Source organism: Panicum hallii, chromosome 2, assembly GCF_002211085.1.
Source record: "Panicum hallii strain FIL2 chromosome 2, PHallii_v3.1, whole genome shotgun sequence".
NCBI lineage: Eukaryota > Viridiplantae > Streptophyta > Magnoliopsida > Poales > Poaceae > Panicum > Panicum hallii.
Window position 1 is genome coordinate 54951389 of NC_038043.1, and position 26102 is coordinate 54977490.

General features: G+C 49.4%; 5 protein-coding genes, 1 long non-coding RNA gene and 2 other non-coding genes across 9 annotated transcripts; 1 reads left to right on the forward strand and 7 right to left on the reverse strand.

The window, feature by feature from the left end:
* Positions 1 to 4574: 4574 nt before the first annotated feature.
* On the reverse strand, positions 4575 to 5387 carry LOC112879660. Its single transcript, XR_003226131.1, has 3 exons — positions 5247 to 5387; positions 5008 to 5069; positions 4575 to 4678 (listed from the first exon to the last, which is right to left on the reverse strand). It is a non-coding gene; the product is annotated as an uncharacterized LOC112879660 (long non-coding RNA).
* An 821-nt stretch (positions 5388 to 6208) lies between these two features.
* LOC112883473 (40S ribosomal protein S9-2-like) lies at positions 6209 to 9545 on the reverse strand. Its single transcript, XM_025948778.1, has 3 exons — positions 9445 to 9545; positions 8368 to 8749; positions 6209 to 6619 (listed from the first exon to the last, which is right to left on the reverse strand). The coding sequence occupies exons 1-3, from the start codon at positions 9470 to 9472 to the stop codon at positions 6445 to 6447; spliced, it is 585 nt and encodes a 194-aa protein (XP_025804563.1). The 5' UTR covers positions 9473 to 9545; the 3' UTR covers positions 6209 to 6444.
* Positions 6946 to 7033, reverse strand: LOC112883688. The gene has a single exon (XR_003226941.1). It is a non-coding gene; the product is annotated as a small nucleolar RNA Z162 (small nucleolar RNA).
* LOC112883687 lies at positions 7977 to 8067 on the reverse strand. The gene has a single exon (XR_003226940.1). It is a non-coding gene; the product is annotated as a small nucleolar RNA Z161/Z228 (small nucleolar RNA).
* A 257-nt stretch (positions 9546 to 9802) lies between the features above and the next one.
* On the forward strand, positions 9803 to 11751 carry LOC112883199 (pentatricopeptide repeat-containing protein At1g26900, mitochondrial). Its single transcript, XM_025948461.1, has one exon. The coding sequence runs from the start codon at positions 9901 to 9903 to the stop codon at positions 11557 to 11559; it is 1659 nt and encodes a 552-aa protein (XP_025804246.1). The 5' UTR covers positions 9803 to 9900; the 3' UTR covers positions 11560 to 11751.
* A 43-nt stretch (positions 11752 to 11794) lies between these two features.
* LOC112883200 (transcription factor BHLH062-like) lies at positions 11795 to 14487 on the reverse strand. Of its 2 annotated transcripts, none has more exons than XM_025948463.1 (5): positions 14289 to 14487; positions 14069 to 14161; positions 13387 to 13505; positions 12809 to 12936; positions 11795 to 12469 (listed from the first exon to the last, which is right to left on the reverse strand). In XM_025948463.1, the coding sequence occupies exons 2-5, from the start codon at positions 14128 to 14130 to the stop codon at positions 11987 to 11989; spliced, it is 792 nt and encodes a 263-aa protein (XP_025804248.1). In that variant the 5' UTR covers positions 14131 to 14161; positions 14289 to 14487; the 3' UTR covers positions 11795 to 11986. The 2 variants fall into 2 exon arrangements, with proteins under 2 accessions (XP_025804248.1, XP_025804247.1); XM_025948462.1 differs by having other exon boundaries at positions 14274 to 14486.
* Positions 14488 to 15610: 1123 nt separating this feature from the next.
* LOC112882728 (origin of replication complex subunit 6) lies at positions 15611 to 18489 on the reverse strand. Its single transcript, XM_025947854.1, has 10 exons — positions 18260 to 18489; positions 18125 to 18171; positions 17922 to 18026; positions 17759 to 17839; positions 17364 to 17475; positions 17205 to 17267; positions 16982 to 17069; positions 16720 to 16814; positions 16016 to 16109; positions 15611 to 15923 (listed from the first exon to the last, which is right to left on the reverse strand). The coding sequence occupies exons 1-10, from the start codon at positions 18377 to 18379 to the stop codon at positions 15781 to 15783; spliced, it is 948 nt and encodes a 315-aa protein (XP_025803639.1). The 5' UTR covers positions 18380 to 18489; the 3' UTR covers positions 15611 to 15780.
* Positions 18490 to 23438: 4949 nt separating this feature from the next.
* LOC112879545 (transcription factor MYB94-like) lies at positions 23439 to 25484 on the reverse strand. The gene is made up of 3 exons (XM_025943819.1): positions 24759 to 25484; positions 24530 to 24659; positions 23439 to 24428 (listed from the first exon to the last, which is right to left on the reverse strand). The coding sequence occupies exons 1-3, from the start codon at positions 24889 to 24891 to the stop codon at positions 23723 to 23725; spliced, it is 969 nt and encodes a 322-aa protein (XP_025799604.1). The 5' UTR covers positions 24892 to 25484; the 3' UTR covers positions 23439 to 23722.
* Between the last annotated feature and the right edge of the window lie 618 nt (positions 25485 to 26102).

A 26102-nucleotide genomic window follows, 5' to 3' on the forward strand; every position in this document is an offset into this window, starting at 1 on the left:
CGCTTGCCCTTTTGGGGTGAATAGTCTGAACTCTGACTGAACATGCTGCGCTTTCCTCTTCAGCCTTTTAACGTTGGTCCATCAGGCTAGGCCCCTGCAAGTGTCAGGGCCGAAAGTGTCCAACGAACCATAGGATCCTATGCGGTCAATTCAACAGCCGCAGCCGGCCTCTGCCTCCTGGCCCCACCTCGGCTGTCCGCCTGCTCTCACCTCGATTCCGCGCCCGTGTCACCTGCTGCTCCTAGTCCTAGTGCTAGTCGCTTGTTCGCAGGAGATAAAAACACATGGCAATACCTGGAGCGAGCGTGCATTCGTTCACGTGCATCCCGGAACAGGGCGGCATGGTTAAACGCGAGATTACATTATGCACTGGCACTGTGGCGGGTTTTTCCTTTTTGGCGAAACATTCTGCACTGTGGTTGATGTGTGTCTATCACACTGTACTTCTTTGCAAGAATCATTACCGAATGAATCTAGTAAAATTTCCACGACAACTATTCATCCAACTATCCTTTTGAAAAAAAATTATTCATCCAACTCGTCGTTAAAAGACTTGTTTTTTCAATAGCAGATATTGAAAGGAATCAAACCCTCTCGCCACTTCTACCAGTACACAAAATCTTCAGAGATGTGTCTGAACCATGTAATCTCTAGTTACAGTTTTCAGTTGTCTCCTACCTGCTTTAGGCCTTTTTTGTGGCCCGACTAGGGATTTTGGGCCGGCCCAGGAGGCAGGAGTCCATTCTACCACGTTGCGCGCAAACTCTCCTCCAGTCCGCCGGATTCCGTACCGTCGTCGTCTCCGAGACTCCGACACGGTTGCCGCGTCCGAGACGGAGCACGAGCAACACCCTCTCGCCTTGCCCGTCCGGCCTCCTCTGACCTCTTCCATATATAAAGCACGCGCACGCCACGTATCGAGTCTAAAACCAAAGCAACAAACAGAGATCCCAGGAACACCAAGAACCGCGGCAGGCGAGCAACATGGTGACTCTGACAAACCTCGGCCGCCTGTACGGGGACGTCGTCGAGCGGGCAACCCTGTCGCGCGACCTCCTGGCGCCCACCGCGGCGCGGCTCCCCGGGGACCCCTCCGGCCTGCACAGCCGCCTGGCCCAGTGCATCGGCTTCTTCCGGCGACCCGACGACGTGCGCGCCGACCTGGCGCCGCTCGGGGACGTCGAGGCGGTCGCCGTCTGCGGTCTGCAGGCTCCTGCACACCGCGGTGGTCGTCTTCAGGACCGCGGCCAGCGCCGCCGCCGCGCTCCAGAGACAGGCCGAGACGCGGATCGGGATCTACACCCCTGTACCCACCAAGCGTGCCAGCATCCGGAGAAGCTAGCACAGAGGATCGGCCGGCGCCTAACATGGAGGCAGCGGGGGCGCCGCAAGCGGCTGTGGAATCGAGGCCAGCGATCGTGTTCCTGTACACTCTTCCGAACGAGAGGCCGAGGACCTCGATCCGAGGCCCGCCGGGCACCACGGAGTCCGTGCCGTTCTACGAGTCGAAATTGCAGGAGCCGAGGCTCGGAGAGGACGGTTCACCTCTGGCTACAAACTCACCTACTACGAAAAGGGCATGCAAATCGACCGTGCATCGACACGAGTCATCCAAGTCGCTCCTCAAACATACTACTTACGTATGTAAATTAGTTTATGTAACCGTGCATTTATAGTGATCTCATAGTTCTTAAATCTAAGTATATAAGACGGTTCTTTCTCTCATCTTCCTCTCTTCTCCGTATCATCAAAAATTACACGTGGATCCGTACAAGACAACCTACGATACTGCTGACCTATAGCAATGTACTTACCCTTAGTTATCAAATTATGTTGAAAATGGTAGGAGAGAGAAGTTGAAAACTTCTTTAACAGTGTTGAAAATAACAATACATACTTGAGAAGGTTCTAAAAGTATTTAAAAATAGCAAGAGAGAAAAGCTACTATGCTTCATAACGAGATAAGAATTCCCTGAACTTAGATATTTTGCATACATGGTTGATAAGGATGAGGAAAATTTTATATAGAAAGTGTGAAAGTTGCCATATGGCAACACCACAATATCCATCAGCACTTGTAAATAGAGGTGCTCCCCTCCCCTCTAACCATACCATGCAATAAGAGGTCTCAAGTAGGAGGTGTTATGCTAGCTACGTAGTATAGTTGTGTCATAATACGGTAGCCACGTAAAGAGTACAAAAGTCTTGTGTTGTATTAAGTTATAGTGAATAAAGAGTTGATTTTTCTTATATAGGGTTAGTCTTCTGTGTTGGTTGTGTCTAGATAAAGATCTACTCGGTGTACTGTGGTTATAGGTGGATACTATTGCTTTGGTACCACTTCTCGAAGGTCGATGTTAAAATTAGGGCACCAATTTCTCAACAAGTAGCATCATCATTATTGAAATATATGACCAGAGCTGTTGAAAATTATGCTATCTCTACTCTTAACTCAGCAGAAAAATTATGCTATCCCAACTCAATTTTGTGAGAATTTGTGTAACATGGATAGCCAAACTTGGCGTAGCCAAGCAGCATGTTATATACTCCTGAAGGTACGAAGGTACAGGAGATTGAATATGTTAAAATCTAGTTCAGGCTGTTACTCGGCTATAAAATGGTGTCCGACTAGAACTCTATCCGAGTACAACAGATATCTCTGGACAATCTAGACTACAAGATTCAGAATATGTTTAAGTCTAGAACTCTATCTCTAACAAATTTAGCATATGAGTACTCAATTTGCCCAACCTAATTCAGTTACAGTTAGTCTTAATTTAGTTATTTTTACAGATTGTCCCAACCAAATCTTGCAACTCTGAACTCTGAAATTTCCTATTCTGCAACTCCGAACTTCACCTTGTTAGTTGTATGCTACGATTTGAGATTCAGTTACAGCTATAGATTCTTTCCCTACTCAATTTAGGAAGCTTGCCAGTGAGAACTCACGAGATACAGGTGTGCCAGTCTCATCAAGATCACTCTATATGCGGTATCGGTGAAGACGACGGGCCCGACTCTAAAGCCGGTCCGGCTGTCACGTACTAATACCGCTCTCTCCACATCTAGGAACTATGGGGTCATCCAACACCGATCAAATCCCTCATGTGTCGTAAAGGCTGGGAGTGAATCTACATTTGGGCACAGGCGAAAGCCGTAAGATGCTACCCAAGCACATCAATGGGATAAAGAACGGGAAGGAGAAGAAAGTTGAACGGTTACCTGTCTGGTCAGCTAGAGTTTGGCGAGGGGGGTGACCCTCCGGTATGATACCAGCGTCTGGGAGACTAACCATGGTACATTCCACGCCTAAATTGGCATTCAAGAACAGATTCAATAAATAGGGAAAGAGAACTAGAGAAGTAGCAGAACCAGGGCATGAAAGCGGGCAGGTTAGAAACAAGAAAAGCAGCACAGTCGAATCAAGAGCAGAATGCAGCAGAATTGAATCAAGAACAAGAGCTAGCAGAATTGAAGCAAGAACAGAAATAAGCAGAATTGTAGCAAGAATAGATCGAGAAGATTGCAGCAAGAACAGAGGCTAGAGGACCTGAAGCAAGAACAAAAGTGATTAAACAGAGCGCGGATATGGAAGAAGGGAGAGCCAATGGATCAAGGCGAACCGAAGGGGAGGGGTACAAAATTGAGGAGAGGCGATTCAAGAATACAAGCATAGATAAATGCAAGAAACTCAGCGAAAAGAGAGAAAAATAGAAGCCTTGCAAAAACAAGCGTAGGCGGACGACAACGTGGAAGCCATGCCAAGCAAGAAAACAATCAAACGAGAACAAACTGCAGCAATAACTCGGGGGAAAGGAACAATTAGCAACAAAGTCCGGCGAAGTTGTGGGGGTGTGCTGGATGCCTCCGTCGAGAGGACTCCAGGATGCCATTTTTGTGGCAACTTGGAGAACTGATGCTACCTTATGAAGTTTTGGTAGAGACGAGACTCGATCGAACTGGTGAGGGATGGTGGCCGGTGGAAGATGGGGTTCTTGTCCGTGGTTGTGCTTGCGCTATGTTCCTGAAGGAATACGAGATTCATTATTTTGCGGAACTTGGTTCCCCCACACAGCAAAAGTTTTGATTTAGATGGGCTGGCTTCCCCGCGCGACGACTGATGGTCCATTTGTATTAGAAAATTCTTGGGCATGAAAGATTAGTCACATAACACAATAAGTTGCAGCCTCGGAAAAAAATAGACCACAATAAGTTGCATCCTTTAAAAAAATAGGCCATAGTAAGTTAGAAACATTTAAAGGTTACTCAACAACCGGCTAATAATTTTATAACTTGATTACAACCACCTTTTTAATGAATCACATTGTGACACATCAGCATCTATATTTTTTTTAGAAACAGAAGAAGTCAAATCTAGCAGAAAAAGCGGTACGATATCTATCAAAATGAAAAGAATATGGAATAAGTGACTGATAACCAACTAAGATATCAGTAAAAAGAGCTTTAACACAGCACTGGCTAGTTGAGATTGTTTTGTTTAATTGTTAACGGAACCGAGAAGCAAATCCTGGTTCCGTTTAGTTCACCACAAGAACCAAGATAAATCAAGGATGCCACGCTCCATCTTTTTCACTGCCACTATGCTATGCTGAACTCTGAATTTATTCAAACAGGCAATTCCTAAAAGGCAACAGAAAAGTATACCGAGGAACTTTCCCTGCAAATTCAAGAACCTTATCAGTAAAAATTAATGGCAGTTGATCTCTACCATTACTAAAGCAAGCAATGATTCCTTAGCCCATCAATCAGAGTTCTAATCGGAATTCGGATTGACCGTAAGTTAGTTAAGGGTTCAAAACCATTTAAAACTAGCGTTTGACTAGTAAAATAGAGAAAGACTAAAATACTATGTTATTATAAAATACATATAGTGTCTAATTAATATATTTATATGGTTTCCTATAGCAACGCACGAGTATATTCGCTAGTAACACTAAACAGACCTGTATCTGAACATGCAGAACAGAAGAACAGAAGCAAAAGTACCTCGACGCTGAGGCGCCTCTGCACCTGCTACCTCCATGCATCACGGTAATGTTCACCTGCGCCTACATAGATGACAAGATTCAGACACGTAACTTGGACTCGGACTCGACATAAAACAGCACTGCGCTGGCTACTTGCATAACCAATTGGCTGTGTGTTCATTTCATTGCTGCTACAGCTAGCTGGACATGGAGGGGCAAGCTACAGCATAGCAGATCAAGGTAGTAGAGATATCGAACCTTATGGCCCTCGGCGACAATGCCACCCCGGCAGTGGCCAAGCTCCCGAACAAGAGGTACGCCCCGTCGAGCGCGCTCCAGGACGCGGGTATTCCGTCGAATAGGCGCCGCTCGTCGCCCACGCGCTCATACCGGACGTTCATAAGACCAGCATCGTCTCAAAGAAGCCATCAACGTCTTCGTCTAGGGAACTGGTGGACAGGGGCGTGCGCATGGAACTTCCTGCCCTCTGCGGCTGCGCTCGCCGCGCTCCTCGCGGCAACAAGGTCTGGCAACCACCCTCCGTGCTCCCGCCTCCCGAGGAGGCGCCGATCGGGCATGAGCTGCAGCCTGCAGGGTGCAGGGCTTGACACAGGTGGCCTTCTTTGCGGGGCCACATCAGGGAGGCGGAGGTGGAGTGGGGGAAGGCAAGATGGTGTTCGACGGAAGCCGGGAGGGGGAGTTCGGTGGAGTGGTGGGAGGGAGAGCGCGGCGGTGTCCATGGCAATGGCCTCGCTGCGGGCCGCGGGCGTGAGCGTGGGCGACTGGGCGGTGAAGCGTGAACAGTACGAAACGAAAAGCAATTGGTGAAAATCGGCCACAACTTTTATATCAAAGACACGAGATTACAGAATACACGAATAAAAAAAACAAATCTAGGCCGTCCATATTTGACTGAAAATAACATGAAAAAAATAGCCGGCTACTCCATAGAAATTCCGCCGAAAAAAACTGCAGAATTTTTGGCAGCCGGGCCTAGGCTACTCGTTTGGTACGCAAGCAAAAACTCGTTTTGCACAGCCAACTTGTTCTCGTACCATCTGTTGTTCAGCTGCTGGGTAGGTTAAAGGACACGCCTCTTCGTTTGGCTTTCCCCCAATTCAAATCCCCTCAGTGAACTGTGAAACTCCGTAACTGTTAAGTTGAAACAGGGATCAGCCTCACTTCAAGAAATGAAAATCGACCAGAACTTGAACAAGCCATTCGGTTGGCAACTTGGCTTAAAGGCCAATCAAGAAAATAGCCACCGCAAACATTCACTTGATGAGGTCCGAAACATGCCAAGGCTTGAAATTAAACATGAGTGTCAGTGGATCACAAAATTGTCTACCATCGCCCGATTCTGAATTCAATACCACAAAACTCAGGAACAACACCTAATTCCAACCAGGTTCATTTCGCATTTCAACCAATTGCTGTTGCAAAATCCTACAGGCCCTTACTCTTCATCCTCCTCGCCGTCATCACCACCACCTGAGGCCTTCTTCTGGTTCTTTCTCTTCACTCTTCCAGCAGGGCCGCCACCCAGAGGGCTGGTGAGGGAGAAGTCGATGTGCTTCTCAGATTCAACCCTGACCATGAATGACGGAATGTTGACAAGCTGCCTTCCCACCCTGTGAAGGTACAAGATTAGAAGGGGGAGAAAATGAATGTTAATCAAAGCTGCTCGCATGAACTTATATTATAAAATGTACTAGACTGTGGCAAGGATTTAAAGTGCTCTTTTCAAAACAATTCATAGAGAAAGTTCTCTTTTCACAAGTATAAAGTCCATTATCTATGCAATGTCTGCACTAACCACAGGAGCATTGAAAAGATTTGCAAATGGCAAAAGCAGAATGAATTATTAAAAACTAAAGAATCCAATGGAAATCTGACAGCAAACCACGCACTCAAAGAATCCAAGAGAAAACAGAAACATATTACTTGAAAATCCAATAAGGCACTCAGAATGAAAAGGACATAAGAGTCATTGACCTTCTGGCCTCAGAGATACATTAGCAAAATTGACTCCTCATTGTGCCACAGAAAATACATAAATACATAAACATTACAAAAAGAATGGCACAAACGAGAAGGTACAAAACAACTTGCAACAAAAACACCAATTTTAAAAAGTAAAGGACAACCTATGAAATACGGACCAAGGCAGTTGAACATGAAGTTTGAAAACAACAAAATTTGTTTGCACCTACATTAACAGTTAAAGAAAGCAGGAGAAAAGGCTGAAGAAACCATTACTGAAACACATACTCCAAACATCCAGTGTCATGACACATGATTACGCTGGAAAGTCAAAAAACCTCGCTACAATAAGATGAACCAAGCCAAAAAAGGAAAGGCAAAATAGGCAATTTGGTCCCTCAACTTTATCCCAAGGGTCAAGTTCATCCCTCAACTTTCAAATTGCCAATATAGTCCCTCAATTTTTATTTTGAGGTCAAACACATCCTTGTGCTCATATTATGCTCCATAATAACATGAGATAAATGTAAAAAGTTCTTCTTACCCTTGGTTTCTTTTGCCCCTCATAAATTTCCACTGTTTGTGTCACTGCTCGCTCAACTTTCCGCAACATTTTATATGTGATACGTAGTTATGCAATAAATAGCTTTAATTTTACTCTCCACGTGTCCGAATACAATACGATGCATGGATAAATAAAATTCTATGTTCCAAATTAAACACATGTGATGTTCAGCTCCTAAATGAATTTAGAAGGGTAAGGAGCCAAGGGAAAAGAGGACTTTTGGCATAAATCTCATGTTATTATGGAGTATAATATCAGCATAAGGATGACTTTGACTCAAAAACAAAAGTTGAGGAACTATATTGGCTGATTTAAAAGTTGAGGGATGAACTTGACCCTCGGGTCAAAGTTGAGGGAGTAAAACAGCTATTTTGCCAAAAGGAAAGGTTCACACAAAACTAACCATTATGGTAACAGATACAAGCATTGAATGTGATCAGGGGCATCAGAGAAATATGACTGCAACATTACACACAAAGTGTCTCAGACGACCGTCGTGAGAATTGCACATGGTTTTTCATCATATGGCCCATGCAAGATCAACAGTTTTATTACAGTGAATATACACCCAGTAGCACAAAACATAGCAAAACTGAAGTCAAAATAGGAACAGCATATTGCAAATTCAGAATCAACATCACAGCACCCAACCATTATTTTCATATACAGCATCAGAATACCACAATTCTATAGGAAGAACAGTTATCTATTAAAAGAAAACATAGAAAATGCTGAGGCTCACAATTACTGATTCCACTCCCTATGAGCATTTTATGAAAAAGCCTGTAGATTCTGATGCATAAGTGAAGGATCAGGCGTGTGTAAACAAACCTGATGTGGCGCTGCCTGATCAGGACACGAGCATGGTGGATGGACTTGGCCATGCCATTCTTGAAGATGATGGTCTGGAGGCGACGCTGGAGGAAGTTCTCAACAGTGAGGGCAAGCACGTAATCTAGCTTGTTCTGACCCTCACTAAGGAGACCATAGCGGTTCATGCGGCGGAGGAGCGCCTCACCCTCAAAGATACGGCGAGGGTTCTTCTCATCCAGGGTAAGCAGCTCCCTGGCTGCATTTCTGATACGGCTCAGGACATACTGCACACGCCACAGCTCACGCTTGCACCTCAGGCCGTACTCACCAACCAGCTTCAGCTCAGCATCAAGACGTTCCTTTTCATAAGGACGCCTTGGCTTCTTGAAAGTCTTCCCATCTGCACTAGTCACAACATCATATGTTACACACGGAAGAATTACCTTGCAGATATAACTAGACAGCGTGGAACCTGTAGCTAGTATACGCAATAAAAACTAATAATACCAGAAAGATTCTAGTATTCAAAAGCACAGCTAAATGCCTATATCAGATGGTGTTCACATAATCACATCCAGTGTTAGGGGGGACAATAACCAAAATTGCAACTGAACAGATGTGTAAAACATTTTGCAAGTAATCCAACTCCACTTCCTCACTTAACGTGTTTTTAAAGAGCACTAAAATACAAGGCTTGGTGTTTCCTCTGAATTATGATCCAACGCAGTATGATCCCTATAAACATATTTTGATCCAAGCGCATTTATGCGCGACCGATTCACAGAACCGCAAAAACCCAAACTTTGGGCTCGACGGATCAAACCAAAACCAAAAGCTGATGTTCTAGCATCTGACTTGTTACCAGTAAGTGTATTTGAAAAACATGTTCACCATCTTATACTAAACCTGTTGTTATTCCGGATCAAAACTAGCACTGGGAACAAAAGGCTGAGCATTTCCTTTTCCATAATACTCCTCATGGGAAACATCGGCACGAACTGGATCGATCTAGGCAGCTGCTTTCTCGCAAGTTACAAGGCAACATGCTACAATGCAGTGCAGGAGGGGGTCGTGCAGCGGAAGGGGGCATCTTACAGTTGCGGTAGAAGCTGACGTGCACCATGGCTGCCGCGGCTGGTCGTCGAGCTGGCCGCCGCCGGAGGAGGTGTGGGAGGTGGAGGCGCGGGGGTAGGAGACGAGATCTTATAAGGGAGGAAAACCCTAGCTTTGATTAGTTGGGCCGGGCTTGCAAACCTTGTGTCTGTCCCCCGACTCGACCGGCCCGGGTCTGTCTTTTAGATGGGCTCTTTTTGCTAGACGGGCACCGCGAGCCCGGCCCACGACCTGTGAAGCGAGAGCAGCACGGCAGATATGGGCCCACGCCCAGCGCGGCCAGTTAGACTTGTTCGCTCGAGCGTCGCGCGCCAAGTTGCCAACTGGCTGGGAACCCCGTCAACGACTCGACGCCTCCGCCGCGAACTCGAGCGCGGCTCGTCCGCTGCTGGCCGCGCTGTGAGCTTTTTCTTCCCGCGCCCGCCGCCCAACCGAGCGATGCCGCCGCGGAAGCCGCTGACGGCGCTGCTCAAGTCGGCGACGCGGCCGGGGCACCTGCTCCAGCTCCACGCCTTGATGCTCAAGTCCTCCCACTTCCCGCACCACGCCTTCCCCACCGCCAGGCTCGTCGCCTCCCCGCTCGCGCCGCTCCCCTACGCGCTCTCCCTCTTCGCCGCCGTCCCGCGGCCCACGCTCTTCCACCACACCGCCCTGCTCCGCGCGCTCTCCGCGTGCCCCTCCGCGGCTTCCCTCGCCGCGTCCCTCTCCGTCCTCGCCTCCGCGCGGGCGCGCCTCCCGGACCTCGACGAGTTCGCATTCCAGCCGCTGCTCGCGCTCTGCGCGAAAATCCCCGGTGACGCTGAGGCGGCGTCCATTGGAAAACAGCTGCATGCGCTCGTGCTACGGTACGGGTTCCTGGACGTTGTGAGCCTGCGGAATGTGCTGTGCCACTTCTACTGCAGGTGCGGTAACATGTCGGACGCGCGGAGAGTGTTCGACGAAATGCCAGAAAGGGACGTCATCTCTTGGAACACGGTGATCGGGGGCTATGTCAGGGCAGAGGATGTGGGCACAGCGGTGGATATGTTTACCGCGATGAGGTGGGCTGACATGGATGTCAACATGACTGCTGTGATCACCTTGATTGGGTGCGGCTGGCAAGGGGAGTCAGTTCATGGCTTCTGCGTCAAGGCGGGCCTCTGCAGTGATGTGAAGGTTGCGGCAGCAATGGTGAGGATGTATGTGAGGGAGGGTGGTGCTGAATGTGCAAGCAAGGTGTTTCATGAGACGGCCAGGAGAGACTTGGTGCTGTGTAATTGTATGGTGGATGGCTATGCAAAAGCAGGGCGAATTCAGGAGGCAATGGACCTGATTGACAGGATGAGACAATTCGGAATGAGACCATCTTCAGGGACGCTTGTGGGCGTGCTCTCTGGGTGCGGAGCATCAGGGGCATTGCCAGCTGGTCACCGCATCCATGAGCTTGCTCAGGAGGCAGGGCTTGAGCTTGACTCCGCACTTGGGACGGCGCTTATGGATATGTACTTCAAGTGTGGGTGCCCTGACGAGGCTGTGTCAGTCTTCAATGCAATGCATAATAGGGATGTGAAGGCATGGACAGCAATGATCATGGGATTCGGAGCCAATGGACAGCCAGGTGCCGCCATCTCCCTGTTCTACAGGATGGAGGAAGACGGTGTGGCTCCTAACGAGGTCACCTTCCTCGCACTGCTGAGCACTTGTAGCCATGGTGGGTTGGTGCAGGAAGGGAAGGAGTTCCTGGAACGCATGGTGCTCCATCACGGTTTGTCTCCCAGCCCTGAGCACTACGGCTGTGTCATTGATCTCCTGGGAAGGGCAGGGCGTCTAGACGAAGCTTATGAGCTCATACGAAGCTTGGCATCCTGGGGTGATGCTACGGGGTGGAGAGCGTTGCTTGCAGCCAGTAGAGTCCATGGCAACGTGAAGCTGGGCAGGATGGTGCAATCACAGCTGGACGCCATGGGCCACTACCATCCGTCAGATGCCATTCAGCTGTCGAACACGTACGCATCAGAAGGCAGGTGGGACGAGATAGCTCGGCTGAGGGATTTAGAAGCGCAGAAAATCTCTGTGGAGAAGGAAACAGGCTGGAGCTCCATTGTTGTGTCGTGCTAGTGTATCCAGGCTTGTTGAACTAAAGCAACCGCCAACTGAACCCGAAGTGGCATCCCCAGCGAGGAAAATGAACTTGTGTAGGCAATTTACAGTGGTTACATCAGGCATGCTAGTTTTCGTTCAGATCTATCCATACTTGTACAGGATTACAGATACATGAGAAGTGATTAACATGTTTTCTATTATCGAGCATTTACTCTTCGAGCTTCTGCTTGGTAGGTATGACACAACAAACTAAAAAAGATCAGTTGCTCTCCCATCAAAGTAACTAGTTGAAGATTAAGTTCAGCTGATACAGAGTGGAATGATATTTACACGCGCAGGCACACAGACGCACAGGTTTCTTTAGCACACTAGCTACACTAGCAAGATACAACTAAGAAACTTTTCGGGTTGTGACCACATGTTTCATTCTGTATTTGAGCTGTTAATGGTTGCCTACGCCACCTTCATCTCCACTACCAGTAGTGTCACTGCTACATTGCTCATCTTCCATTCTTGGAAGGATTGGATATGCATGTGCAGGCAAAGTGGCCATTGTTGTTGGGTACCTTGCCTGCGGCCGCGTCACATGATTAGAGATCCCCTGGTCTTGTGGTGGTTCGGTATCTTCAGCGGATGCAGCTTCAGGGAAGAGCTGTAGCTCGCGCCGTGGGGCAGTATAAGATTGCTCAAGGACTGCTAGCTGTTGCAGAGGGGGTGCCATCGTTGCAATGACTGGTTGCTGCGGTGAATGCTGCAGTGCAAAAACTGCAGTTGCAGGATGAGGTGCTGTAAGGTTTGATCTAGTCACATCATGACTCCAAATAGGGTTGCCTTCCACCCGCATCCTCAGCTCATTTTGCAGTTCCGAGATCTCATTGCGGATCATGTTGTTTTCATCCAGTAGTTCATTTCTCTCCAATGCAACCTGTTTTGTACCAGGAAGGAAGCACATATTGAATCAATGGCAAAGACATAACAAGTATTTTCATGTGGGGATGATGGCATGAATTATTTGCTAATATATTCTAAAATGGTGTTACCCAGCATTAATTCAATTTTGCATTAACCAAATTTACATTAATGAAACTGGGCACCTAGGCTAGCAAATTCTGGGCACAGAAAAATATAATGCAGATTTTCTTGTTCATGAAATAGTATATAGAGATCATCAGATTAAATGAAGTTTCATGATTAATTTAACTCATATCCCCCAAGTCGCATGCTGTGCATGGTGTCATTTCTGAAATGAGAATACCGTACTTACATAACGAGATTCATTCTTCAGTGCACCATTCTCTTGTCGAAGAGATTCTACTTGTGAAAGTAGATCTTTAAGCATCCGTGTAGTGTCACTCAATATGCATGCCTTCCCGTTGTTCTGTCTATCAGGCTCTGAGAAGAGATGATACACATTGCTTGCTTAGGAAGAATATAAATGTAACTTTGAAAAAAAAATAGTAGTTATAGAGCTCAGACAAACAATCAATAATCATAGATACATGGACCGCTGGGTGCAAACCCTCTGTCTAGCAATGTTAAGGGTAGGTTTGATTCAGTGATCCAGATTGACCAATGACCATATAAACACAATTTTTTTCATTAGGTCCTTCACATTTTTAATGACACTCAGGGGGCACAATTTCACTTGAGATAACCAAGAAACAGCAGCCACAAACAGGTCTGTCTCAAGCTGACTTGTAAACTACATTGATCTGGAGGAAGTGATATGACGAACAGTCCACAAAGATACACCGTGACTTCTTCAAGTTAAGAAACAAACACTCCAATGACGTGCAGCCAAGAATGACGATATTGCAGATTCAATTTGTAACGAACACGTACCTAGCATGTTTCCAAGCTCACCAAAGAGATCATTCTGTTTATCCCGCTTTCGTTTCTCCCTCTCAGATTTATGCACTTTCTTTGGAGCCTTCTTTTCACACTTGTTGTTCAAGATAGGCCTGTCAAACGTTCAATATCAGCAATAAATCATGCCACATGTTTTATAGCAGTGGTTAATTTCTTTTAGAGAATAGTTCAAGACGTAGTAGGATATGTTTGCTGTATCACGAGTCATGCTCCAAGAATATAAGAGAGAATCAAATTTCCTGGAAGAATTACTGTCTATTCCGTAGCAAACCTGCACTAGTTTGTAACTTCAATTTGTTTCCACCACTTTGCAGGTCGGGTGCAAATAAACAGCTGTCTCAATATATTTGTGTATCAGTGTTTGCCTCAGATTTCTCATGAAGCCTCTTTTTTTATTATACAGACAGGAGAAAAATGTGTATCGTTGTATCAAAGAGAGGTTTAAACCAATTTGTTACACATGATTAGTTCTAGATTCGCCCATGTCACAAGTGAAACACTATCACACGACAAGACCTAGGACTAAGGAGTAAGGATTGCTGCAGTATAGCTAGGGCACTTCCGCACGACACCTAACGACATACCGCGATCAAACTCGAGAGAAAAGCTACAAAATGTGCCTGTTTCCTTTTCTGGTTAGTTACCGAGGGCTCACCCTTGAACGAGGTTCTCCGTCGAGGCCGCGCCGGCGCCATGCGCCCTATCTCTGGGTACCATGGTGACCAAGAGACTTGATCCGATGACCTTCCTGCACAAGAGCTCCGCATCAGTTCCCCACACCCTAACCGGGCAGCAACATCGCGTTCGTCAATAGACACCGAGAAAAAAAAAAGCCATGGACCTTGGTGGTAATTCCTTACCCTCCCAAAAACTACCTCGAATCGAGTCCAGGACGGGACAGGGCGATACGATGCGATGCGAAACGGCTGGATTCGAGGGCTCGGCTCTGCTCCGCCGCTTGCTTCTTCGATTCCGCGACGCGAGAGGACAGAAGAGAAAGGGGGGCAGGGAACGAGAAGAAGAGAGGGGACGAGGGCGGCGGGTCCCACGGGCGAGTCGTCGATCCCCTCGACGGACAGGGCCGAGGAGAGCCAGGAGAATGCGATGTCTGGTTCGCTGACCTGTGGGCCAGGGAATGGTATGGCCCACATGATGGTGGAACGGGTAGCTGGCGGATCCGGTGGGCTGGACGGCGACACGCGGGGGGCGTGTGGGAGGCACCCACCCCGGCGTGCTCCGCTCTGGCGCGAGCTCGGTGCTCCTGCGTGAGCCCCGGTGACGTGACGTCAGCCCATCGCCACCACCAGCGCATGTGCCAGTCAGTGCCACGCCGCCCTTCTTTCCAGGACGGAAAAAATGGGTTAGATTATTGTGCAAGTGCCTGGTTTAAGCCTGATACTAATACACGTGTATGCCAATTTGAAAAGCTTTTGTTTGAGGTTGGAAAAGAATTAAAAATATAAATATTATTAAACAACGTGCAAGTAACGGCGCCCAAAGGCTGGATGGTTGCTTACAAGTTAATTTCAGCCATGCTCGTTTCGGAGAATTCCAGTAGTCCAATAGTCCAAACAAACTGGTCCATCCTTCTCTGATCGCACCGTTTACGGAACGGTTGGTGAGCCTGCAGGTTCGGATCGGATCGGATCGCACAGGGAAGTCGGGGACGCGTGTGGTGGGCACACGCGCCCAGGCGGCGCCGTTGGCCCGGGACGGTAGTTTACCCGGCACCCACAGCATGATGGCTCGTGCCCTGCTGCCCCCGCCCGCGTGCCACCGTGCCCCTTGGCCCGCGCCTGCGGCCTCCGCCGAGCGGACTCGACGGCACCAGCCACACGCCCACACGGCCAAACACAGCCTCAAGAGCCATCCGGCCTTCTGCCGGCGATGCCCATCTGTCTGCAAACCCAGCAGATCACGATTATACTACAAAGCAAAGAGCTGCAGCTTAGACTAAAGTACAGAAGCCTGCATTAGGTTAAACGCAACGACCGTCACGAGCACTTTTCCTTGTGTACTTTTCAGTCTTGATGGCTGCGCGCCTTGATCGTTTCAGAGATATTTTTGGTACGATCACATATTTTACTAGCATTGAACCCTATAATCTAGCCGTCTACCTAACACCAGTGCGTCAGGCTGTCGGAGACGACAATTGGACTGAAGGGCAGCAAGAGACCAGGCAACTGAGCAAGGAGTCTCAAGAACCAAGTCACCGAGACACTTCTCAGTTTTCATGTACTGTATATGAACATGTCGCCATTTACACCAGGATCTTTCCAGGTAATATTTTTCATGGATAGGTGATCCAACAACGATAACACATGAAAACAGAAGCAGAACAAAGATGTCTTTTTCTCTTTTTTTGCATCAAGAAGAAACTTCTCCCTCCCAATATCCATTCTTGTGAGGAGAGTTCATGTTCATCTGGTTGGCTGCTGAAGGTACTTCTACGACGATGTCTGCGGGCTTCTTGAAGTTAAGCTGAGCTTGCCTCCTGGGTTTGGCAGGGTCTGAAGACAAAGCAGGACTAAATTCGTCAGACAGGTGATTGGGATAAGAATCACTGGTTAGACAGGGATGTGGAGCAGTGCAAAGCACAAACCTGTTTTGGTTTGCTTGTTGGAGGAAAGAACTGACGACTTCCACTCATTGTATGCTTGCTTCTCCATCTTCTTCTGCCTCTTGTGATTCGGTAACTGGCATCAGAGCAATCAGACAGCAGTCAACAAAAGAATGGGTGTAATAGGCTAACAAGAAAATTTCTGGCAATAATATAATCCCTATAAACATCGCAGAAGTAATATCAGCAGGAAAACGGTTGTGGATGCAACTAAACCATGCTTTAACACATCAACACATATAGGAGAATCATATTCAGTTCAATGCTCCATGTTATTAGGTACAGGTATGGCAGATGGAGAAAGAAGCATTAATGTTTCCTTAAGCCTTAAAGAAAAAGTACTGAATGTATTACTGTGTTGATGTTTTTTGGCATTTTCAGACTTCAGGCATCTAGCACGTAGATAAAGTGATAAACCTTTCACAAAAAAAAGAAAGATAAAGTGATAAACCTGTATTTCATCGCGTTACTAAACCAGGGGGTCTATCGATGACTGAAATTATTTGCCTGCTGTAACCAGGATTATATACACGTTATAAAAGGCTACGGACAGGATTTCATGCAGGGGGCAAGTATGAGAAACCAGCAGCCATCACTTCTTACTAATATCTTCATGACATGCATTCACAAGCAATCAGCAGGTATTTATTTTTTAAAAAAACAATCAGCAGGTATCAGGTACATACATCTAGTTCATCTTGGTCATCCTCCGAGGACTCATCATCAGATGGATCACTGTCATCCTCATGTTTCCTTTTGCTTGGCAAAACATCCAACAGTTCTGTAACAAGGACAAAATGTATTAGTTTATTGAGTAGCTCAGAAATACAAAAGATGTGCAGAACTCCCAGGAAAACTACATGCTTTGTGGCGTGCAGTTTCACGTATGTAAAGTGTAGGAGTAGCTTAGTGATGTAACAAATCAATTGAGAATGAGAATGTAGGTACCTCTATTCCCCTTGATGGACTTCGGATCCTTCTTCTCCTTGGATATCCCAAAAACATCAAAGCATAGGTCTGCCATTGATGTTGAAACCTGCAATCAGAACTGAAAGTCAGAAAAGAGTATATGTACAGTGCATAATGGCAAGTGAGCACACAACATAAGTTCGCAAGTGCATAGTGAAGATATGCACACACATACAAAAAGGATATGAATAAACTATATTACCGTTGTAAACTCAGTGCTGGATGTACCACATAGATCTATCAGCTTTATTTTGTCAACTTTGAGCTACAAGAAAAAAGGAAAGATTCAGTACTTCAAAAGGCAAATAATCTATAGCATTGCAGAAGAACAAAGTACACTGTTAATGAAAGCAGCAATCACCTTGTGCCTCTTTGCACATAGATAGAATGCTGCTGCAGTAAATACTGGCCGACCAAAGTCAGTGCTTGCCCGGCGAGAAGGTGGCAACGCAGCAAGGAAGCGCTCCTTGTAACTGAGGCAGATAAATTCAACACTTAGTAATCAGTATAACATTGAAGCGTCACTTTGCATCTCACTGTTTGCAAACTAGAGGATAGTTCGGCAGAAGTTCACAGTGACATTGTCTACAGCTCATAGTGATCTTGAGATAAAATTCAGATACAATCGACAGGGACGTTCCTAAGAATTTGGGGGAGCCTGGTGCTAGATCGAGAGTTGAGGGAGTGACAATTGACTCTCAAGTTACAGGATGTAAGTGCGATAAAACAGCCAGGAGAGGAAAAAAACAAACTTACAGTGATAATCCCTTCTGAATGAAAGGTATCAGCCTGACACAGCCAAACTGGATGCCCAACTCGCGCACATCCAACGTTGTCCTGCGAGAGCAAATTTCACTCTATTAACCACGGTCACGATTTGACGCATCGATCGGCGAAACGTAAGTGAAAAGAAGCATACTTGACACCAAGACCATTCTGCAGCGCGTTGAACGATCTGATGTATGCCTTATCAGACATCCCACTCATACGAACAGCCTCCGCCCGGTCAAATATCACCTGGAACCTGCGCAATCAGCAAGCGAAAATAACACGGGTTACACACCTAGAAGGTTCCCTACATGGACAATTCATCGAACAGTTGAGCCCCAAACCCAGACTCACTTGGACGCGGCGATCTCCAGGCAGATGATGGCCTTGCAAACCTCCCCCTGCAAAGCACGGAAGGTCAGAGACGGATCCGCGCGGCGGATGAAGGACGGGATCTCGAGAAGGGGACGGGCAGCCCAGGCCGCTTACGATGCCGAGGACGGAGGAGTCGAAGTTGACGTCGCAGAGGCGGCGGAGCTCGCCAGCCTTGCGGATGACGGGGCGGGACCCCGAGAGGCCGAGGCGCGCGGCGATCGCCGACATGTCCATGGCCGCCGGCGCGTCCGTGGGGATCGGCGCGGGGAGCGGGGGACGCGGGGCGGGACTGCGGGAGGCGATTTTGGCATTTTGGCGGGGAGGGAGAAATAATAGTTGCGATCTGGGCGGGCGGGCGAGGGATCGTTTTGGCGGGCGAGGGAAACGGCGGGAGACGGGGATTGAAGCCTTTCGCGCGTCGCGCCTGCTGCATCGGGGTTTTTCTTTGGAGCCTGGGGGCGGGGGATGCGTGTGGGACCGGGTGGTGTGTGGTTGGCGTCCTGACGTGGCACAGTGCTGTTTCAATGGGCTGAAATGAACCAGTGGCCCATGGGCCGGATTGTGTCAAGGCATCGTCTCGACGGCGGATAATGGGTCAATCTCAAATGTATAGTTCAAACTGAATTGAGTTTGAAAATATATATAGAGTGAGAGAGAGCGCAATCCCTCCTGACGAAATTGAGGAGTGAGGAGTAATATTTAACACATACTTTAAATTTATCAAGTGACTGAAAAATACAATGATTTGGTCGGTAGTTGTAATGTGACATGGCTCTTCACCCGTAGACGTTTCGTTGACTAAAGAGAGTGTTGATTTTAGTCACCCATATAACAAAAAGTCCCCACCCTCAGTAAGCAAGGAAAACACATGATGTGTTTTACTCATGTACTGTTACCCCTTGTGTTCAAAATACATTTTTTAGTATTTTTTTCCACCCTTTTTTTCCTCTGGTTGTCAATATAAAAAAAAAACTATAGACTGATAATGTAAGATAGACGTTATAAGATTCACAAAGGAAAAGGATTCTGAATTATTTTATTACCTTTAGTTGAAAATGCTTTATTTTTATATAAAATATTTGTCAAAATTTCATCTCATGCGACCATGGTGGCAACATGTATTTTGGAATAGGATAGACCGAGAGTACAAGGTAAACTCACCATCCAAGCTGGGTGCATATGCATACCTAGAGGCTAGAGCTACAGGTATCGATAGTCATCACTCATCGCTTAGGTCCAAAAACTAGGACTACGTGCGTTGGGATCGTGCACGGATGGTTTTGATCAAAGCTTGCGCAAAACATCTAGAATTTAATCTATTTGCCAAAAAAAGGTGAGAGATTACCAGAAATGCACGTCGACGTCACGTTGCCTTCACTGGAATAGCTGCACTCAGTAAGAGACAAGGTTTTCGCAGCATCCAACTAAGATTTCAAAAATAGAAACCATACAAACCTATGAAATTCCGTTAATTCCGTCGCACGGGTAATGACTGGGCGAAGCTCATCAGCTTAGCTATAGCGAAGGATCCATCATCCTCAGCCATGTGTTGACACGGCCGGCCGGCCGGGCAGCCGGGCACCGGACGGCCACGCACAGAGATCCGCCGAGGATTTGACAGGAAAGATGCGCCGTGCCAGGGTCCAGGGATTACTGTCGCGGTCGTGCGCGCGTGTTACCCTGGCATGCACGCACGCAAGGAGACGAGCCGCGCCGACGCCTGTGACGCCACGACAGACACACCTCGCGCCCGTCGCGGGCCACCAGTAACAGCGGAGCCAGCCAGGCACTGAGGCACCTACGGCCCCGGGTACGGTCACGGCGCGCTGCCCTCGCGGCTCCCGCTGCGTGCAACGAGTTCAACCATCCCATCATGAAGCCCCGTTCGACGGGGCACCCGCGCAGGACGAGGAGGAGGGAGCCCGAGCCCGCCGCGCGCGCCCGCCAGGTGCAGCAGCCCCACGCGTTCCTTCCGCGCGCGGCAGGGCGGCGGCGGCTGCCTTGGCACGCTGCGCCAGTGCGCCACCAAGAACGCGCGGTGACACCGACCCGGACGCGCGGCTGCCGCGGCGGCAGGCTTCGTCGGCTCTGCCTCACGGTGGCGCACGGGCGCCGCGCGGTGCGCGTCGGGTTTACGTGCGCGCCATGCACGTACTACGCCCCCGTGAGTCGCCCGCGCGCGCGGCGGGCGCGAGTGCGACCGTGACCGTGCCGACCGATCGCCGAGACGCGGACGCGGACGCCCCTGGCTCGTCCGTCCCGTCGCGCGCGTGCCGGGTCGCGATCGCCTCACACTAACTCCATTGACTTTGCGCGCATCATCCGACAAAGACACGCGCCATTAATCCCACCGACTCGCCTATTTCAAATTACTACGCGGCGAGCGTCCATGATTGCCCGTGAACAGTGGCCACGCAGGCCGATCCGTGCCTTTCCTGACCCCGAGCTCCAGCGCGCACTGCCATCGCGTCGCACGACAAGCCATCGCACTGGTTGGTAAGCCGGCCCGGGCCTCTGGACGGGGCGGCGGCAGCCGGATTCGCTCGTCGGACTCGACGAAAGTTGGCAGCAGGGAAATCTGTGGACGCGCACCATGGGTACTTGGAAGACATTGCGGCGGTGCTCTCCAATTGCGCACGGTGTGACGCTGGGGGACTCCGTGGAGCAGTTAATGAAGAAGCATGCCGTGTCGGCCAGCCTGGGCGAGCTAGCACTAGCACTACTAGCGAGGAAGCGAAGCGGGCTCACCGAACTGCCATGGCCCACGGCGGCAGATCGGGATACACGCGCTGCTGTACAGGTGGGCCCCGTCCCATGCTGCCTCACCTGCCTTTTCTTTTTCCCCCCACCCTTTTCCTTTTTCTTTTTTTTCTCTATTTTATCTTTTTTCACGTTTGTCCACGGGTGTGACGCGCTCTGGCGCTTTGTGCCATCACGGGCAGTTACCCCGTCTCGCGTGATCACTGACTCACAGATGAAAAATGCAGTTGGGGTTGTCACTTGCACGTAACCTGTGTGACACTGTAACATGCATGCATCCTCTCGGCCCTCCTCTCTGTAAAGCGAGCGTCGACGACGCAGGAATCAGCCAAGGTGTTAAGCCACTGTTTAGATCAGCCATGGCATTGATGATCTGCACGCGATCACGATTGCAGGCACACGGGCAGCGCTGGGACGACAAAGATGGGGAAGCGAAACTACATGCACGCACGGTCCCCTAAACCGGGATGAGCTGTGGCAAGGCTTCTTCTCTTATCCTTAGCAGTACAGGGACACGTACATCTCTTGTGAAAAAAAAATACAGAGAACATACCGCGTGGAGTGGGTTTTCACCGTATCTGACGAGATGGTGATGATCGGTTGCACTGCTAGTGTACCCGAGGAACCAATGCGAGAACTGAAAGTCTGAAACAAACAGCATGGGACCTCAAGGGCGAAGTGCAGTGTGGCCCTATGGAATATGGATTGGCTGGGAACTGAAGATGGGTTGCCATGTAGGCAAGGCAAGGGCATGGCCCACTTTGTGGCTCTTGTGTCAATGTCAGGAGGAGAAAAATCGCCAGATGCTGATGTGCATATCTCCAAGCACTGAAATTTCTCGATTTTTGCAAGTGAGAAAGATCCCGCTTCCAAAAATGTCTCGAATTCAAAGGTGCTGGGGCCATGTGGCTTTGAATATGTGCTCCATATTCTCCCAGATCCTCAGAGCATTCAAGGCCCCGATGCAGAGTCTCTCGCCTGGCCTGGGCGACTGGGTCAGACACCCTCCCTCCCTCCAGGTTTTGGCAAGAGCTGTGAATGCCTGCCATGGCAATTGGCATCCAGCATGGCCATTGGGCAATTTGGGCGCGCAGGCAGGGTGCCCATGGATGGCTGGCACTCTAGTCCTTTTCACCATGTTTACTACAGCTTGGAACGCAGGGCATGATTGATCATCGGTCGTTGTTGGGTGCATGGGCTGGCGACGAGGCTGTGTGCCTGTGTCGTCGTCGCCGGGAGTCAAGCCCATCACACATGTCGTGCGTGTATTTAAGGACTGCAAGTAGTACCAATTTGTTTTTCTGGAAAGAAAAACATATATCTTTTTAGGGAAGATAGGAACATCACATTGACTTCTAGTAGCAGTAGTGCAGCTCAGTTCCTAGAGCGAAATTCAGGAACTGTGTATCCAGCTAGCTAGCACACTGCTTTTTTCCGTTTTGGTTGATTGAGTTGTTGCAATGATAGTAACAGTCAACAGGCAATCCAAAACGTTTGAAACACGCATGCCTGTGCTGTTTGTATCAAGGAAATGGCAAAACATTGGAGTTTTCGAGGCCAACATGCGGTGTGCTAATTTGTGGTATGGCGCACTTGGGAATTTGCTTATAGTATTGTTTTTTTACGATAGATAAACCTAGCGCTGATACAAAATTTAAAATTTGTATCACAGTAAATTAGCGATACAAAAATTTGAAAGAATCGTGCTAGTGCTGAAAATTCCCAGAAGCAATTCAATCAAGTGTCCAAGGCGCCATCCAACATATACAAGCTCGAGCCTTTTGACCTTTTTGGAGCAAACACAAAACATTTTCATATGTCTAGGAACAATTCTGAGAGTGTGAAAACGCTAGCTAGGAATATTCCAAACCATACGCATTTATTTTGTATACATCTTGATATATCTGGTAGTACTGGCGCACCAAACTGCAAATCCAAATTAAACCGTACCAAACGTGTTTAGCTTCTGAAGACCAGACACAACATGCATATTATTACAGGCTGCACTGTACATAGGTTCTTGGCTACAACTACGTACGTGATGACCGCATACCTAAGCTGATCTAACGAGCTACTCCCTCCGTTTCAAATTATAATTCGTTTTGGCAAATCTAGATACATTATTTTTTATTATGCATCTAGATAAATACTATGCTTAGATGCATAGCAAAAATTATGTATGTAAATTTATCAAAACGATTTATATTTTGGACCGTAGGGAGTATAACATTTGATTAACTTAGACATTTTCCCAAATATTGCTAAACCATACAGCAGGGGTGACAAGTAATTAACATTTTATTTTGAGCGATATATGCATCTCTGGGAGGAGTTTGTCTACTTTGGCAAATAAGACAAATAAATACAGCAAATAAAATTGATATATGCAAAACTCAGAGAAATGGGAACTAAAAATATCTGCTAGGTTAGTGATAGCGATACAATTTATGACAAATTTGTGACATACTGGCGTTATTTTTTCACACACAACATGCAACTTGCACAAAGGGGATAGATCTACTCAAGTTGTTGCTTAAAAGCAAAAACCAAAAGGCCCATGAACATATTCAGTCTTAGTAAGGATAATAATAACATAGGAGTGCTTCTATGGTTCTTTGAAATCTAAATGAAAACTATGCAGATCCTAAGTAAAAGTATTTGGATCAAGCGACTAATTCAGTTTGCAACAGCCGATTAGTCACTGACATACTGTAGGATCTATGTAGTTTTCTTTAGGCGGCGGCGCTGCGTCCACACTCCTTGCTTTGAAGTGATTAGCAAGCTTGAGCTGCATCACTTGAACACACTAGCCTATAGCTAGAACGGGTAATCCATGGGGGGCACGTCAAGCAAGCTGGCGCTCTGGACTTGGTGGAAGTGGCTGTCGTCGTCGAACAGCCAAGACTCGAGCGCCGACAGCGGCATCTGCTGGGCCGCCACGGCCGGCTTCCTCTCGTACTCGGAGAGCGCCCCAGCAGTGGGGGTTGCTGCCGACGCCCCGGCGGCGCCACCGTACGACACCTCCGACGCGTCCGAGGATCCGGTGGACGCGCTCTCGGCCCCGCCGGGCGTGCCAGGACCGGCACTGCCGCCGCGGCGGCCCTGCTTCCTGCCGCCGGCCCACCCGTCCAGCATCCGCGAGATGTTCTCCGTGGTCAGGACGTACGGGCCCGGCGCGGCCACCGAGGGGGAGCACAGCGACGCGACCGACGAGCTCGACGCCGGGCTGTCGCTGCCGCCGCCCCCGCCGGTGCTGGCGCCAGCCGCGTCGACGCCGTCGTGCTGCTGCGGCTTCAGGTCGCCGAGCGGAGTCAGGGCCTCGCGGAGCGCGCGGCGCGCCATGTCGATGTCCGTCTGCAGGCGCCTCTCCCACTGCCCCTTGGACGACGAGGCCGGCCTGTGCGCCGGCGGCTTGGCCGCCCCATCGCCGCCGCTCTGCAGCTTACGCTTGAGGTGCGTGTTCCAGTAGTTCTTGATGTCGTTGTCCGTCCGCTCCGGCAGGTACGACGCGATGGCAGCCCACCTACACAAAAACCGCAAGCACATGATCCTCCGAGCTCACCCAAACGAACTAGTCCATGTCCACCAAAGAAACAACACGCCTGCGCCAAATTCTCCCCGTACCTGTTGCCGAGAAGAGCCTGGAGGTGGACGATGAGCTTCTCCTCCTGGTCGGTGAAGTTGCCGCGCTTGATGCCCGGGCGGAGGTAGTTGGTCCACCGGAGCCGGCAGCTCTTGCTGCACCGCATCAGCCCTGCGCGCAGAATCCAAACTAAACGGTCAGAAATCCAGATCGCCTCCGTACGCAGGCATGGGTGACGTGACCATCCTAAGCAAGCAGCTAACCACATACCGGTTCTGGTCGGGACGGCGCGCCAGTTGCCGGGCCCGTGCTCCTGGATGTAGGAGACGAGGACGAGGTCCTCCTCCGGCGTCCACGGCCCCTTCTTGACGCCCTCCTTGTCGCAGCACGGCGGCCTCACCATGGCGTCGTCGTCGTCGATCGCTCGCTCGCCTGATCACCAAGCTAAGAGAGATCGACCTCTTCCTCAACAGCCAGAAGCGCTGTGCTTATGGTGTGGGACTGTGGGTGGGCGTGCGATGTGAGTGAGCTGAGGTGGTGGGCAACAACAAAAGGCGTGCTGGGAGCCACCGACGCCGCACAAGAACGAGCGCGAGACCGTCAGGCCTAGGCGGATCAGAGTTCTCAGCTGATGTGTGTCTTGTTGCAAGCAACCGAGCTAGAAGAAGCCAGCGCGGCGCGTCGCTGGTGTGGTGGTGGTGGTGGTGGTAGCTGCTGCTTGAGGACAAGGGTCCAAGGGGGGAGGTGCAGGCGTGTATATATAACGGTGGCCGGCGCGGCCAAAGCACAGCGCTGACCTTTTGTGCCTTTGTGGGCTATGGCTAACCTCGCCGGCCACGGCCAGGATGCCGAGACAGCTACTCAGCTAGGCCAGCCGCAGCAAAGATAGCTCACTTGAAGGGTCAAATGTAGAGAGAGAGAGAGAGAGAATGGGAGTAGAGAGAGAGACGGGAGAGAGATGAGTAGCGAGCGTGCATTTACTCGGAGCTCGTGGCAAAGTCAGCCTGGTGGTGGGGCGGTACAGCACAGTGCAGTGAGCAGTAGCCGTGGCCGTGGGCGGCTGGGCCTTGCCTGGCTGCCTCGCCCGGCCGCCCGGCTCGCCACGGCCATGCCCTTGTGCGATGCCGCGTCGCATTAAACGCGCGCGACGGGTGCGTGTGTGGCCGCGCAGATGGCATGTTGCCACGCACTTGGTTTCCATCCCCTTGGCCGAATGCGATCAGGCCCTGCCGTGTACCGCTGCCGCTGATGCTCTCCAGCACGTTTGATCCTGGCATCCTGCAGTGCCCTAGAGCGCCCGGGCCCGGACCAGCCCTTGGATTCAATGCAAGCTCCACCGGCAGCAGCAATCTCATGTGCGTGTGCCCTCCAGTTTCCACACCTCCGGTGACGGGAAAGATCGCAGAGACAGAGAGGTTTGGGCTCGGGTAGTACACTACTCGGTATTATCCAAACGACCGGGTCAAGAGATGGCTACGGCCTGCCGCGACTACTCGCTGCTGCAGCCAGAACCTCCTGCAGTGACGTCCTGGTCATCGAGGTTCGACTTTCCAGGTGCATCGCATGGCCAACCACATTTGTCGCGCCTCCGCAAAACTCGCATACACTTCTCGT